Consider the following 14403-nt stretch of genomic DNA (forward strand, 5'->3'; position numbering starts at 1 on the left):
ACCATTGCAGGCATGGAGATTACACACACAGAGCGATGAACTGGGTGAGGAGGTGATTTAACTCTAGTCATTACCATCGCAGGCATGGAGATTACACACACAGAGCAATGAACTGGGTAAGGAGGTCATTTATCTATAGTCATTACCATTGCAGGCATGGAGATTACACACACAGAGCAATGAACTGGGTGAGGAGGTGATTGAACTCTAGTCATTACCATTGCAGGCATGGAGACTACACACACAGAGCAATGAACTGGGTGAGGAGGTGATTGAACTCTAGTCATTACCATTGCAGGCATGGAGATTACACACACAGAGCAATGAACTGGGTGAGGAGGTGATTGAACTCTAGTCATTACCATTGCAGGCATGGAGATTACACACACAGAGCAATGAACTGGGTGAGGAGGTGATTTAACTCTAGTCATTACCATTGCAGGCATGGAGATTACACACACAGAGCAATGAACTGGGTGAGGAGGTGATTTAACTCTAGTCATTACCATTGCAGGCATGGAGATTACACACACAGAGCAATGAACTGGGTGAGGAGGTGATTTAACTCTAGTCATTACCATTGCAGGCATGGAGATTACACACACAGAGCAATGAACTGGGTGAGGAGGTGATTGAACTCTAGTCATTACCATTGCAGGCATGGAGATTACACACACAGAGCAATGAACTGGGTGAGGAGGTGATTGAACTCTAGTCATTACCATTGCAGGCATGGAGATTACACACACAGAGCAATGAACTGGGTGAGGAGGTGATTGAACTCTAGTCATTACCATTGCAGGCATGGAGATTACACACACAGAGCAATGAACTGGGTGAGGAGGTGATTGAACTCTAGTCATTACCATTGCAGGCATGGAGATTACACGCACAGAGCGATGAACTGGGTGAGGAGGTGATTTAACTCTAGTCATTACCATTGCAGGCATGGAGATTACACGCACAGAGCAATGAACTGGGTGAGGAGGTGATTGAACTCTAGTCATTACCATTGCAGGCATGGAGATTACACACACACAGCAATGAACTGGGTGAGGAGGTGATTGAACTCTAGTCATTACCATTGCAGGCATGGAGATTACACGCACAGAGCGATGAACTGGGTGAGGAGGTGATTTACAAAGAAAAGAAACAGGAAGATTCTTAGGTTACATTTTTTTGATGAGAGGAAATTATGTTTCACAAAACAACAAAGATTTTGTTTCGATCAGCCATCAATTTATTTTACATTTTCCCATTATTATTATTATTATTATTATTATTATTATTATTTATTTCTTAGCAGACGCCCTTATCCAGGGTGACTTACAATTGTTACAAGATATCACATTATACATTATTTCACATTATACAGATATCATATTATTTTACATACAATTACCCATTTATACAGTTGGGTTTTTACTGGAGCAATCTAGGTAAAGTACCTTGCTCAAGGGTACAACAGCAGTGTCCCCCACTGGGGATTGAACCCACAACCCTCCGGTCAAGAGTCCAGAGCCCTAACCACTATTAGTAGCACAGTAGAAGATTGAAGGTATCATTTAAAAAGATAAATGGGTTAAACATAATAGTCTAATTATTAAAAGACTTAAACACTAAACACAAATGTTTGTGTACATTCACTTTATTATGCAGCAGTTTACACTAAGAATTAAAGAACGCTTTATATTGTGGAGCACACTGTTTTTATGTGTGTATTGTAGCACAAAAATATCAGTAATGCTGTTTGAAATATCTAGGTCCAGCCCTTTTTACTGAACTCATTCAAGGAGGAATGAACATTATCAACCAATGCAGTCTAAACTCTACAATGTAAAAGCTGAACAGTGTTTTGGTGCCACCTACTGGATACATTGAAGCATTGCAAATTTAACGCTGTAACTTTTGAAGGGCTACAAGCTAACGCCGCTCAAATAGAATATCGGTGTTATTAATAAAACCTGAGAGAAGTCTCGTCATGTTTTAATAATACACGCTTTCTGCAATGCACACATTCTGTAGGCTGCTTATTCACCTTCACTCGTGTTGCTTCTCCTGAATGAATACACTTGGTACAGACCGGGGACAACAACTACAGACCCAAATACAGCTTTACAGAAAGTACTGTTGGGCGCAGTAATATAAATGCAGAGTATTGTATGAGAATATTTACCTTTGTTTCCAATCTGGGCAGTCATAAGCAGTTAAACTATTAAAACATTTTAAAAATACTGTAACTGGACTGTTTAATACAAACCTCTCACTCTCTGACATATATGATCTGATTTCATTGTTCATTCAATACATTTGGTTTTTTAACCTCCTCTGTCTCTCCACTGGGTAGTTATTCATATAATAAAAAGCATTTCATTCAAAGAGCTTTAGTTTTCTAACGCCTCTCAGGTTTTTCTTGTGGAATGGGACGCTTTTTAATCACAATAAGACACCTCAGGACATCTTTCCAAAGCTTTTACGCCAGTCTTTAATTAACTCCTATTTATTTTAAAGAGGTAAACCACCTGTTCATTTTACAAAACTAGAACCACACAGCTGAGTAATACACTGCATTTCAAGCCCTCTTCAGCACTCTCAGTGTGTTTAGTTTTTCATGTTGTAACATTAACATGATGTCTTGTCCTTTTTTAAATCAATAGCAGTTAATTAAAGCCTGGAGGAAGCGCTTTGATAACGCGTCCCCTCGAGTCTCACAGAGCAGCGCACTCCTTGGCGTGTCTCATTGCTGGTGACTCTTCTGCTGCTGTGGACGCGGCTCTGTTGCCTGGTTTAGTTCGCAGCGCAGTCTGAGGAAGATTCTAAATCTGTGCCGCTGGACAGCAGGGAGGAATACTGTCCTGGATAAAGAATAGGAGACAAGAATACAGTTTAAGAGAAACTAAATAAAAGCATGGGGTAGAAATAGCAGAGGTTACTGCCTGGAAGTTTACTCGTAAAGAATGACCTTTCTGCGACCCTGTGCTGTATTTACCAAAAACAAGTTCACACGCCCTGAACCTGCAAGACTAGCGAAGAGAAAGCTATGAAACTGCGAGCATGCCTGCGCCATTGTGGATCTGTTTGTGACAACGGCGCTCAACTTGAATTAACCTGATACACTTCTAAAAACATTATCAGGGGTATCGCGTTAGTGTTTGAACATCTCATTCGGAAGAAGAGGACGGGAAATATCAATATAATTACACGAAACACAGATTATATATCTGCGTGAAACTCGCTGCATCGACGCTGCTGCCGCCTGATAGAGAAAGGACTATACCAACTCCGGCATGGGGGAGGGGTTACCTGAATTCAAATTGTATTCACTGGGAAAAATATAGAGCTACAAACAGCTCGATTATGATGTTAAAATTAAAAGTCATATTCATTTATTTATTTATTCATTTATTCATTTATTAAAAGATCCCCGGTATCACAATTCCCTTTGCGGTCCATATTAGATGAATTGTCAAACCGCGCTGATCGGTTTGTATTTTGTGATTGGTATATTCCTCGTCCTGTGGGAGACAGACCCGTTCAGACACTGAGGGAGAGCAGAGAGGAGGTGAGAGAGTCTGCATGGAGCTCTACAATGTGTTTATAAACTACAGAGCGCTGTTATATTGTATTATTTTGAAAGATCCGGGTTGTAGTGTGGTAGGAGCGCGTTGTTTTATCCGTTCAGACACTGAGGGAGAGCAGAGAGGAGGTGAGAGAGTCTGCATGGAGCTCTACAATGTGTTTATAAACTACAGAGCGCTGTTATATTGTATTATTTTGAAAGGTCCGGGTTGTAGTGTGGTAGGAGCGCGTTGTTTTATCCGTTCAGACACTGAGGGAGAGCAGAGAGGAGGTGAGAGAGTCTGCATGGAGCTCTACAATGTGTTTATAAACTACAGAGCGCTGTTATATTGTATTATTTTGAAAGGTCCGGGTTGTAGTGTGGTAGGAGCGCGTTGTTTTATCCGTTCAGACACAGGGAGAGCAGAGAGGTGAGAGAGTCTGCATGGAGCTCTACAATGTGTTTATAAACTACAGAGCGCTGTTATATTGTATTATTTTGAAAGGTCCAGGTTGTAATGTGGTAGGAGCGCGTTGTTTTATCCGTTCAGACACTGAGGGAGAGCAGAGAGGAGGTAAGAGAGTCTGCATGGAGCTCTACAATGTGTTTATAAACTACAGAGCGCTGTTATATTGTATTATTTTGAAAGGTCCGGGTTGTAGTGTGGTAGGAGCGCGTTGTTTTATCCGTTCAGACACTGAGGGAGAGCAGAGAGGAGGTAAGAGAGTCTGCATGGAGCTCTACAATGTGTTTATAAACTACAGAGCGCTGTTATATTGTATTATTTTGAAAGGTCCGGGTTGTAGTGTGGTAGGAGCGCGTTGTTTTATCCGTTCAGACACTGAGGGAGAGCAGAGAGGAGGTAAGAGAGTCTGCATGGAGCTCTACAATGTGTTTTTAAACTACAGAGCGCTGTTATATTGTATTATTTTGAAAGGTCCGGGTTGTAGTGTGGTAGGAGCGCGTTGTTTTATCCGTTCAGACACTGAGGGAGAGCAGAGAGGAGGTAAGAGAGTCTGCATGGAGCTCTACAATGTGTTTTTAAACTACAGAGCGCTGTTATATTGTATTATTTTGAAAGGTCCGGGTTGTAGTGTGGTAGGAGCGCGTTGTTTTATCCGTTCAGACACTGAGGGAGAGCAGAGAGGAGGTAAGAGAGTCTGCATGGAGCTCTACAATGTGTTTATAAACTACAGAGCGCTGTTATATTGTATTATTTTGAAAGGTCCGGGTTGTAGTGTGGTAGGAGCGCGTTGTTTTATCCGTTCAGACACTGAGGGAGAGCAGAGAGGAGGTGAGAGAGTCTGCATGGAGCTCTACAATGTGTTTTTAAACTACAGAGCGCTGTTATATTGTATTATTTTGAAAGGTCCGGGTTGTAGTGTGGTAGGAGCGCGTTGTTTTATCCGTTCAGACACTGAGGGAGAGCAGAGAGGAGGTAAGAGAGTCTGCATGGAGCTCTACAATGTGTTTTTAAACTACAGAGCGCTGTTATATTGTATTATTTTGAAAGGTCCGGGTTGTAGTGTGGTAGGAGCGCGTTGTTTTATCCGTTCAGACACTGAGGGAGAGCAGAGAGGAGGTGAGAGAGTCTGCATGGAGCTCTACAATGTGTTTATAAACTACAGAGCGCTGTTATATTGTATTATTTTGAAAGGTCCGGGTTGTAGTGTGGTAGGAGCGCGTTGTTTTACCCGTTCAGACACTGAGGGAGAGCAGAGAGGAGGTGAGAGAGTCTGCATGGAGCTCTACAATGTGTTTATAAACTACAGAGCGCTGTTATATTGTATTATTTTGAAAGGTCCGGGTTGTAGTGTGGTAGGAGCGCGTTGTTTTTGTGTGTGTGTGTGTGTTGTATTTGTGAAGCGGCGTGGCTGTGTCAGCGCGTTTGTTTTTATTCATATCTCTCAGTTGTAGTCTCGTGCCGCGGCATTCACACAGTGACGTAATTATAATAAACAAAGACATTCCCGCGTTTATCAAAAACTTTTCATTCAGTTTCCACCGTGTTTCACTCACAATACAGCCACCCAAAAATATACCTCTCTATCTTTATATCACGAAGAAAAGTGATTGGCAAACTGAAGCACTTTGAACAATTAGCTGATTATTAAAATAATATGTTTTTAGTTGATTAATTATTTGCTTCATTGAGTATTTCTAGTGACTGATGAGTATCCTGTTACCGATTCTCATTGGATACAGAGCTGATGAGTATCCTGTTAGTTACTGATTCTCCTTGGATACAGAGCTGATGAGTATCCTGTTAGTTACTGATTCTCGGATACAGAGCTGATGAGTATCCTGTTAGTTACTGATTCTCCTTGGATACAGAGCTGATGGGTATCCTGTTAGTTACTGATTCTCATTGGATACAGAGCTGATGAGTATCCTGTTAGTTACTGATTCTCCTCGGATACAGAGCTGATGAGTATCCTGTTAGTTACTGATTCTCCTTGGATACAGAGCTGATGAGTATCCTGTTAGTTACTGATTCTCCTTGGATACAGAGCTGATGAGTGTCCTGTTAGTTACTGATTCTCCTCGGATACAGAGCTGATGAGTATCCTGTTAGTTACTGATTCTCCTTGGATACAGAGCTGATGAGTATCCTGTTAGTTACCGATTCTCCTTGGATACAGAGCTGATGAGTATCCTGTTAGTTACTGATTCTCCTTGGATACAGAGCTGATGAGTATCCTGTTAGTTACTGATTCTCCTTGGATACAGAGCTGATGGGTATCCTGTTAGTTACTGATTCTCCTCGGATACAGAGCTGATGAGTATCCTGTTAGTTACCGATTCTCCTTGGATACAGAGCTGATGAGTATCCTGTTAGTTACTGATTCTCCTCGGATACAGAGCTGATGAGTATCCTGTTAGTTACTGATTCTCCTTGGATACAGAGCTGATGAGTATCCTGTTAGTTACCGGTTCTCCTCGGATACAGAGCTGATGAGTATCCTGTTAGTTACTGATTCTCCTTGGATACAGAGCTGATGAGTATCCTGTTACTGATTTTTTCCTTGGATACAGAGCTGATGAGTATCCTGTTAGTTACTGATTCTCCTTGGATACAGAGCTGATGAGTATCCTGTTAGTTACTGATTCTCCTTGGATACAGAGCTGATGAGTATCCTGTTAGTTACTGATTCTCATTGGATACAGAGCTGATGAGTATCCTGTTAGTTACTGATTTTTCCTTGGATACAGAGCTGATGAGTATCCTGTTAGTTACTGATTTTTCCTTGGATACAGAGCTGATGAGTATCCTGTTAGTTACTGATTCTCCTTGGATACAGAGCTGATGAGTATCCTGTTAGTTACTGATTTTCCTCGGATACAGAGCTGATGAGTATCCTGTTAGTTACTGATTCTCTTCGGATACAGAGCTGATGAGTGTCCTGTTAGTTACTGATTCTCCTTGGAAACAGAGCTGATGAGTATCCTGTTAGTTACTGATTCTACTTGGAAACAGAGCTGATGAGTATCCTGTTAGTTACTGATTCTCCTTGGATACAGAGCTGATGAGTATCCTGTTAGTTACTGATTCTCCTCGGATACAGAGCTGATGAGTATCCTGTTAGTTACTGATTCTCCTTGGATACAGAGCTGATGAGTATCCTGTTACTGATTTTTTCCTTGGATACAGAGCTGATGAGTATCCTGTTAGTTACTGATTCTCCTTGGATACAGAGCTGATGAGTATCCTGTTAGTTACTGATTCTCCTTGGATACAGAGCTGATGAGTATCCTGTTAGTTACTGATTCTCCTTGGATACAGAGCTGATGAGTATCCTGTTAGTTACTGATTCTCCTTGGATACAGAGCTGACGAGTATCCTGTTACTTACTGATTCTCCTTGGATACAGAGCTGATGAGTATCCTGTTAGTTACTGATTCTCCTCGGATACAGAGCTGATGAGTATCCTGTTAGTTACCGATTCTCCTTGGATACAGAGCTGATGAGTATCCTGTTAGTTACCGGTTCTCCTCGGATACAGAGCTGATGAGTATCCTGTTACTTACTGATTCTCCTTGGATACAGAGCTGATGAGTATCCTGTTAGTTACTGATTCTCATTGGATAGAGCTGATGGGTTTCCTGTTAGTTACTGATTCTCCTCGGATACAGAGCTGATGAGTATCCTGTTAGTTACCGATTCTCCTTGGATACAGAGCTGATGAGGATCCTGTTAGTTACTGATTCTCCTCGGATACAGAGCTGATGAGTATCCTGTTAGTTACTGATTCTCCTTGGATACAGAGCTGATGAGTATCCTGTTAGTTACCGGTTCTCCTCGGATACAGAGCTGATGAGTATCCTGTTAGTTACTGATTCTCCTTGGATACAGAGCTGACGAGTATCCTGTTACTTACTGATTCTCCTTGGATACAGAGCTGATGAGTATCCTATTAGTTATTGATTCTCCTCGGATACAGAGCTGATGAGTATCCTGTTAGTTACTGATTCTCATTGGATAGAGCTGATGAGTATCCTGTTAGTTACTGATTCTCCTTGGATACAGAGCTGACGAGTATCCTGTTACTTACTGATTCTCCTTGGATACAGAGCTGATGAGTATCCTATTAGTTATTGATTCTCCTCGGATACAGAGCTGATGAGTATCCTGTTACTTACTGATTCTCCTTGGATACAGAGCTGATGAGTATCCTGTTACTTACTGATTCTCCTTGGATACAGAGCTGATGAGTATCCTATTAGTTACCGATTCTCCTCGGATACAGAGCTCATGAGTATCCTGTTAATGATTCTCCTTGGATATGAGCTGTTTGCTTATTTTTAATTCTCTCTCCTCTCTCTCTCTCTGAAAAATAACATTATATCGACCCAGTTTAGTTTCAATGTACCTAATGTTTTTATTTTACTGCAATTGTGCTGAGCATAATTTGAATAGAAGTCTAACTAGACTACTGCCCACCTTAACGTGTGGGTCCAGTTATGTCCAAAAACAGCCTACATAAGTATTTAAATGACAATACCCACTGATATATAATACTGTTATGTGAGTTTGTAATTTACAAAATAAAACAACAGCACAGAAATCTAATAGCCGTGTTATTAATGTGCAAGAATAAACTGGATTGGTGGACTGCATGTGAATTAAATATAAAATCCAGAATATTTAAATGAAAAGCCACGTTTGTGTGTAAACTAATCTTTCTATCCTTCTTAATACGTTATAGAAATATAATTTTAATGAAGTGTATCTTTGTTGCCTTCACCAGTTTTATTCTGCTGTTATAAATTAAAACACAAAGGGAGACCTACATTCCAAAGTGGTTTTTAATATTGCTACGTGAAAAATGTGTTTTTATAGTAACCTCATATTTTTATTTCGATGCAGGATATCTGGTACTACACGAGGTTAGAATAAATATGGGTTTACAAGCCTTGCTTTCAGACAGTGTTGCACTTCCTTGGTCACGTGGGGGATGGAATTGTCCCCTCCTCTTGAATGGCTTCTTTCACAGTAGCTTAAACTGTGTTCTTGTGATCTCATAGTACTGTATACATCTGTGTAAGTGAACCGAAATGAATAATATATGAATTATAAAAACACCCCTGTTCTCCTTGAACTAAACTAACATTTCAACACATTTTCAGATGTGGAGTGGCTGCTAACGGCTCTCACCTGAAGAGAAGAAAGGACACATTCACTGCAACTCTCCCAGCAGAGAAAAGTGGCGACTCCCTCTAGAAGAGAACAGAGAGGTTCACAGCATGTAGCTGACACCCAGGGAGGGGCTGACGTGTTGGGGGCGTGTTCTCGTGCCTGGAACTGCGAGAGAGGGGTTTAAATCTGCAGATCCCACTGACAATACCTGAAGTAAGTTTCTCTCTCTTTTTATTCATCTTTTAAATCCGCTTGATCCGCGTCAGGATTGTAGTTGTATGGAATGCTTTGTTTATTATTGTGAATATATGTTTCACATGTATTAGTAACAGTAAATATGTCAAAGGTGTTGTAAGATCTTAGTTTGTAACACAAGCAAGTTTGATTTGTGGCCTATAACAGTTGTCAATTAACAGTTTTATTCCTGATGCACCTCTAGATGTTCGTTTTAGGGCTCTGTTAACAGAATAATTCTACCCATTTCAAAGTTAGGTTCATTACATTAAATGCATTATTACATGTCACAAGCACCAATGACATTTACAAATATTTATCCTCCTCGGTTTGGAGTTGTTTGGTTGAAAGCATAAAATGCTTTCTTGATACAGAAGGTGATATAGAGAATATATAGCAATACTTAATTTCATTTTCTGTTTTCAGGACTGCCTTATCTTGGTGAAAGCCAAGGAACAAAGATGGAGTCTGTTTACATTAAACAGGAGGATGTTCTGGAATTGGTACCTATCTGCATTAAACAGGACATGACTGAACTGGAGCCTGTCCACATTAAAGAAGAGACTGAACTGGAGCCTGTCCACATTAAAGAAGAGACTGAACTGGAGCCTGTCCTCATTAAAGAAGAGACTGAACTGGAGCCTGTCCACATGAAACAAGAGACTGAACTGGAGCCTGTCCACATTAAAGAAGAGACTGAACTGGAGCCTGTCCACATTAAACAAGAGACTGAACTGGAGCCTGTCCACATTAAAGAAGAGACTGAACTGGAGCCTGTCCACATTAAACAAGAGACTGAACTGGAGCCAGTCCACATTAAAGAAGAGACTGAACTGGAGCCTGTCCACATGAAACAAGAGACTGAACTGGAGCCTGTCCACATTAAAGAAGAGACTGAACTGGAGCCTGTCCACATTAAACAAGAGACTGAACTGGAGCCAGTCCACATTAAAGAAGAGACTGAACTGGAGCCTGTCCACATGAAACAAGAGACTGAACTGGAGCCTGTCCACATTAAAGAAGAGACTGAACTGGAGCCTGTCCACATTAAAGAAGAGACTGAACTGCAATCTGTTCACATTAAAGAGGAGTCTATTGACTTGTTGTTTAAGGATTCAGAAAACATGTCCAAGCCAAAGAGATCACATCAATGTAGTGAATGTGGTAAGCGCTTCAGTCAGTTAGGAGACCTAAAAAGACACCAACAAATTCACACTGGAGAAAAGCCGTATCACTGTTTTGATTGTGGGAAGAGATTCAGTCAGTTAGGAAGCCTAAAAACACACCAGCAAATTCACACTGGAGAGAAGCCATATCACTGTAACGAATGTGGAAAGAGCTTCAGAGAGTCTGGAACACGAAACAGACACCAAAGAATTCACACAGGAGAGAAGCTGTATCACTGCGCTGACTGTGGGGAGAGTTTCAGAGAATCTGGAACACTAAACAGACATCAGCGAATTCACACTGGAGAGAAGCCATATTACTGTACAGTATGTGGGAAGAGTTTCAGAGAATCAGGAAACCTAAAAACACACCAGCGAATTCACACAGGAGAGAGGCCATATCACTGCCTGCACTGTGGGGAGAGTTTCAGTGAGTCAGGAAACCTAAAAACACACCAGCGAATTCACACTGGAGAGAAGTCATACCACTGTACTGACTGTGGAAAGAGATTCAATCAGTTAGGAAACTTAAAAGCACACCAGCGAATTCACACTGGAGAGAAGCCGTATCACTGTACAAATTGTGACGAGATATTTGCTTTCTCCAGTCAAGTGAAAAAGCATCAATGCCAGTTTTGAAAATACAGATGAAAGTCAGTGCGTTTACATGGCCAGTAATATTCCACGAGTACTGGGAATATGAAGAGGAATCTTCCACCTCTGCGTATTCGGAATATTTGAGGTGGCATAGGCTAGTCCACTAGTATGCAGAATACTAGTGGAATATAAAGCCATGTAAACAGCATATTCCGACTGTGAAGCATAACCCCCAACAGACACGCACAATAACAAATACTCAAGTAAACATGACAGCACATCCGAGAAAACGCAGCTACTTGTGGTCTGAGGAGACATCACATTTATTAAGGATTTAAAAGTCGTAAAACAGCTTGATGGCAGAAACAGAGAAGTGTTTAAAAGAAAAAATCATGAAGCGGATTTGCGAGAACTGGATCCAGTTTGTCACCATTTGTCATGTCAAGTTTTGAAAGCACAGTACTAAAGAAAAAAAACAAGTGGGGTAAATCTATCATTTTTTCCTTAGTTCAGCGTTATGAATGACTGTGACAGATCGAATGGTGCTTGGTGTTAGATCTCCCTCTCGACCTGTGAGGGCACTGTGTAACGGGAACAGAGTACCCTTAACTAAATGGCACGACAATTTATTCCGTAGGGCAGGTGGAAGTTGGTCATTTAGGAAAGGGGCGCAGCTACGATATCCAAACTCAATGACCCAGACGGTAAACGGTGTGGCATCTGAGGATTGGAGGAGCGGATGCGCTCGTTAACCTAGGGGTCATGAGCGAGGATATAAATAGGGGTCATAGCTGACGTGATCTGTTCCTTGGTAAATGGTTAGTGTTGAAAACCTACAAGGAGTCTGTGTGCTGTATCGTGAACCGTGAGTTTTGTCTTGTGTGTGTTAGTGTTTTGTTAACTGTCTAACTTTTTTAATAGACTACAAGTTGCACAATCCGGAGCTGTAGCAGAAGCCAGCATAAACCCGGTCATCACTTTCACCCCTGCATTTCACAGAGAACTGTATCACACCACTTGCACGTATTCACTGTCACTAAGAACTGTGTTTGTGTTTTGTGTTTAGTGTTGGTGTGTAAAACTGGACTTTTGGTTACGGGTCAAACCCGGGGAATACAAATACCAAGTGATACACACCACTGTATCACTCCAACATTATTATTTACAGGTGTTTGCCACAAGGCTCTGGACATTGTTAATTAAATCAGTAAACACCCTTGCACCTGGAAATCATTGTCTGTCTGTTTTGAATCAGCTCTGCACTGCACTCACCTGTATTCACTTAACACTTTGTCAAAAATTAACAGTTTATAAAATTAACAGAATTGAAATATACAAACTAAATACTGGACAAGTGGTTTATCTTTACCAGCGCTGAATAAATCCTGTGGTACCAACAGTGTCTTTCAAAAGGTAAAAACAGACGGTTTTGAATGTCTTGACACCACTGAGAGAGGACAGGACACCTCTTAAATCCACCTGACATAGTCGAAACAGCGGACCAATTGAGAACACTGGGCCATCTCGGAACGACAATAACCAATGGGAAACATCCCACGTGGACTTGGGCACAGCCCAAAATAACCAGACTATCCAATCACAAGGGTGAATAGAGGATTACAAAAGAAGCAGCTCAACTTTCAAACAGTACTCCCGACACGAAACCCAAGGCTTTTGACACATAAACAGGTCTCTGAACTTTGACAATCTGAAGACCAGCCTGTGACTGGCTTGAACAGAGATACCGTTTTCAAAAAATCTGATACGAGATAAATACTCTAGTGTTTGACTTGGTGTGGGAGTCTGCTGTGTAAGACATCTAAAATCCTAAAAGTACTTGTAATCAAATCACTAACTTAGCCCTGCGATCAACGGAGAAAGAGTTGGATGAACATTTGAAGTCGACAGAGATTGAAATACATTCAGTCTGTTGAGCTAGCAGTGCCGGAGTTTGCGCTGGAATATCTCAGACGTAACCGGATGAAGAGCGCACATCTTGTGGAGGAATTGCTGTTTCAGTGGAATACCTCAATAATTAATGACTCTTGTGTTTGCAAAAACATTTTGTTTCGTACCCTGAAGTGGAGACGAAACGTGAGGAAAACAGAAACCGGAATCTGAACTTTCCCTTCGTCTACAGGAGCGCTTTTGAATGCCTGTTTTGTTGAAGACATGGATCAGCTGAAGGAGCAAAAATCTGTTAAGTATAGTGTTTTATCCTGTTATGAACTTGAGAATACGCCAACTTTAAAGTAAAATTAATATTTTGGTTTGAGGTAGAATGTAAGAAAAGCATTATTGCTTTCAATTCATGCTTTTTTTTAATGAACAGTATAGTAATTGTGTGTGATTTATACACATTGATGTGGGTATTACAAGGCAAATATCATTCTGCGTTTAAGTTAGAATCCAAATTTAGCTGTCTTGATAATACATAATTCTCGATATGGTGTCTGGACGCAAGGAGCGTCTTTATCTTGCAAGAGTGAAAATTGCCTCCTGAACCAAAACATGTGTATGAGACTAATTTAACAATGCTTTGATTATAAAATATTAACAAAAGTAAATATTTGTGTTACTAACAATACCCCTGTTAAGACTAACCTTTGTCTTAAATAGCCCATAGATTGCTTTGAATCACTAATCAACTATTGGGAGTGGAGTGTTTAAATTTTCTTTTCTGTGCTGTTTGGTTTAGTTAATTCTTCCTTTCTGTATTACTTTAGTTTAGTTGTTGCACCTTTAATTTCTCCTTTAATCAGTTTTATTTATAATAAAACTATTCCTTTATATTCACTAGAAGCATGGTCCATTCTGATTATTTCAGGAGAGTTATTTTAAGGTTGGGGTAGAGAGAGGGAGGGAGGGGAGGGGTTAGGAGAGTTATTTTAAGGTTGGGGTAGAGAGAGGGAGGGAGGGGAGGGGTTAGGAGAGTTATTTTAAGGTTGGGGTGGAGAGAGGGAGGAGAGGGGTTAGGAGAGTTATTTTAAGGTTGGGGTGGAGGGAGGGGAGGGGTTAGGAGAGTTATTTTAAGGTTGGGGTGGAGGGAGGGAGGGGAGGGGTTAGGAGAGTTATTTTAAGGTTGGGGTGGAGGGAGGGTGGGGAGGGGTTAGGAGAGTTATTTTAAGGTTGGGGTGGAGGGAGGGAGGGGTTAGGAGAGTTATTTTAAGGTTGGGGTGGAGGGAGGGGTTAGGGGAGTTATTTTAAGG

The 14403-nt window shown here is 41.0% G+C and overlaps 1 protein-coding gene across 6 annotated transcripts; it reads left to right on the top strand.

Annotated features, from left to right (window-relative positions):
• Positions 1-3445: 3445 nt before the first annotated feature.
• Positions 3446-13996, top strand: LOC131709376 (zinc finger protein 570-like). 6 transcript variants are annotated; one of them, XM_059011884.1, is made up of 3 exons: positions 3446-3562; positions 9188-9410; positions 9858-13996. In XM_059011884.1, the coding sequence occupies exon 3, from the start codon at positions 9893-9895 to the stop codon at positions 11234-11236; it is 1344 nt and encodes a 447-aa protein (XP_058867867.1). In that variant the 5' UTR covers positions 3446-3562; positions 9188-9410; positions 9858-9892; the 3' UTR covers positions 11237-13996. The 6 variants fall into 6 exon arrangements, with proteins under 6 accessions (XP_058867867.1, XP_058867871.1, XP_058867869.1 ...); XM_059011888.1 differs by having other exon boundaries at positions 9256-9410; XM_059011886.1 differs by lacking the exon at positions 3446-3562 and adding an exon at positions 4570-4997.
• Positions 13997-14403: the final 407 nt, after the last annotated feature.

Source organism: Acipenser ruthenus, chromosome 43 (assembly GCF_902713425.1).
Source record: "Acipenser ruthenus chromosome 43, fAciRut3.2 maternal haplotype, whole genome shotgun sequence".
Classification (NCBI taxonomy): Eukaryota; Metazoa; Chordata; class Actinopteri; order Acipenseriformes; family Acipenseridae; genus Acipenser; species Acipenser ruthenus.

Excerpts from the sequence above, each read along its gene's own strand:
- LOC131709376 (XM_059011884.1), top strand. The coding sequence starts at position 9,893 with ATGGAGTCTGTTTACATTAAACAGGAGGATGTTCTGGAATTGGTACCT.